This window comes from Gekko japonicus, unplaced genomic scaffold, assembly GCF_001447785.1.
Source record: "Gekko japonicus isolate JY-2015 unplaced genomic scaffold, Gekko_japonicus_V1.1 scaffold1887, whole genome shotgun sequence".
Taxonomy (NCBI): domain Eukaryota; kingdom Metazoa; phylum Chordata; class Lepidosauria; order Squamata; family Gekkonidae; genus Gekko; species Gekko japonicus.
In genome coordinates this window covers 288080-288850 of record NW_015175417.1, presented here as the reverse complement: position 1 = coordinate 288850, position 771 = coordinate 288080, and the positions used below count along the sequence as shown (strand labels likewise).

The window sequence follows — 771 nt, the reverse complement described above, 5'->3', positions numbered from 1 at the left end:
TTTTTAAAAAAATAGGCTGATAAGGCCATTTACTGCTTTAATTTTTCTTACACATTTGCTTAAAAAGGAAATGTGTTTCTCCCTTGTTGTATTCCATATTTTTTCATATTTTAAGTGCCATGTCACATGTTGTTCCTCAGTCTAGAAATCATTCATTGTTCCTCACTTACAGCTTGAGTGATGTCAGGATGAATCCGAATGTCACCAGTATACCCATCAGGAATTGCTCATTGACACTCCAGCAACCAGCAGAGAGAAAAATGCTGTCAGCAACAGCTTGACATCGCTTGGTTTTACCACAGAGTTTGTTGTCATTCCTAGAGAGGCATGGCATCACTTCCAGGATTTCTCAGAAGTCACATCATACTGTCAATGACAGACATGCCCCATGTCCCCTCCCCAGTCCTCTGCTGGTTGCCAGGCCTGGTGTTCCTATACAACTCAGCACTGAGTTTAAATGGATCAGAATATTTATGCCCTAAACTGGCCTTGTTTAAGAAATAATAACTTGCAATTCATTTCTGCAACTGCTGCTTGCATTGTTAATCTCTCTGTAATCAGTGTCATCAAATTGCCAACCAGTAAGATTGATCTCTTGTAAAGAACTCAATTGGGTTATCATATGGCATAGTGACAGGACCAGCTCAGAAGAAGGCTGAAAGGTTTGCTTTCTGCTGAAATCTAGAAATGTTAGTTTCTGGAGATTGGGTAGTACACGTAGGATGATGAGCCAGCCATCGCTTGTCATGTAATTCTCTGCCATGTCCAGAT

At 40.6% G+C, this 771-nt stretch overlaps 1 protein-coding gene across 1 annotated transcript in view; it reads right to left on the bottom strand.

Moving 5' to 3' along the window:
- Nucleotides 1-493: 493 nt before the first annotated feature.
- NLRC4 (NLR family, CARD domain containing 4) overlaps nt 494-771 on the bottom strand; it is a 24399-nt gene continuing 24121 nt past the window's right edge. Inside the window, 1 exon segment of the mRNA XM_015425772.1 lies at nt 494-771. Coding sequence (XP_015281258.1) covers nt 494-771 — 278 coding nt within the window.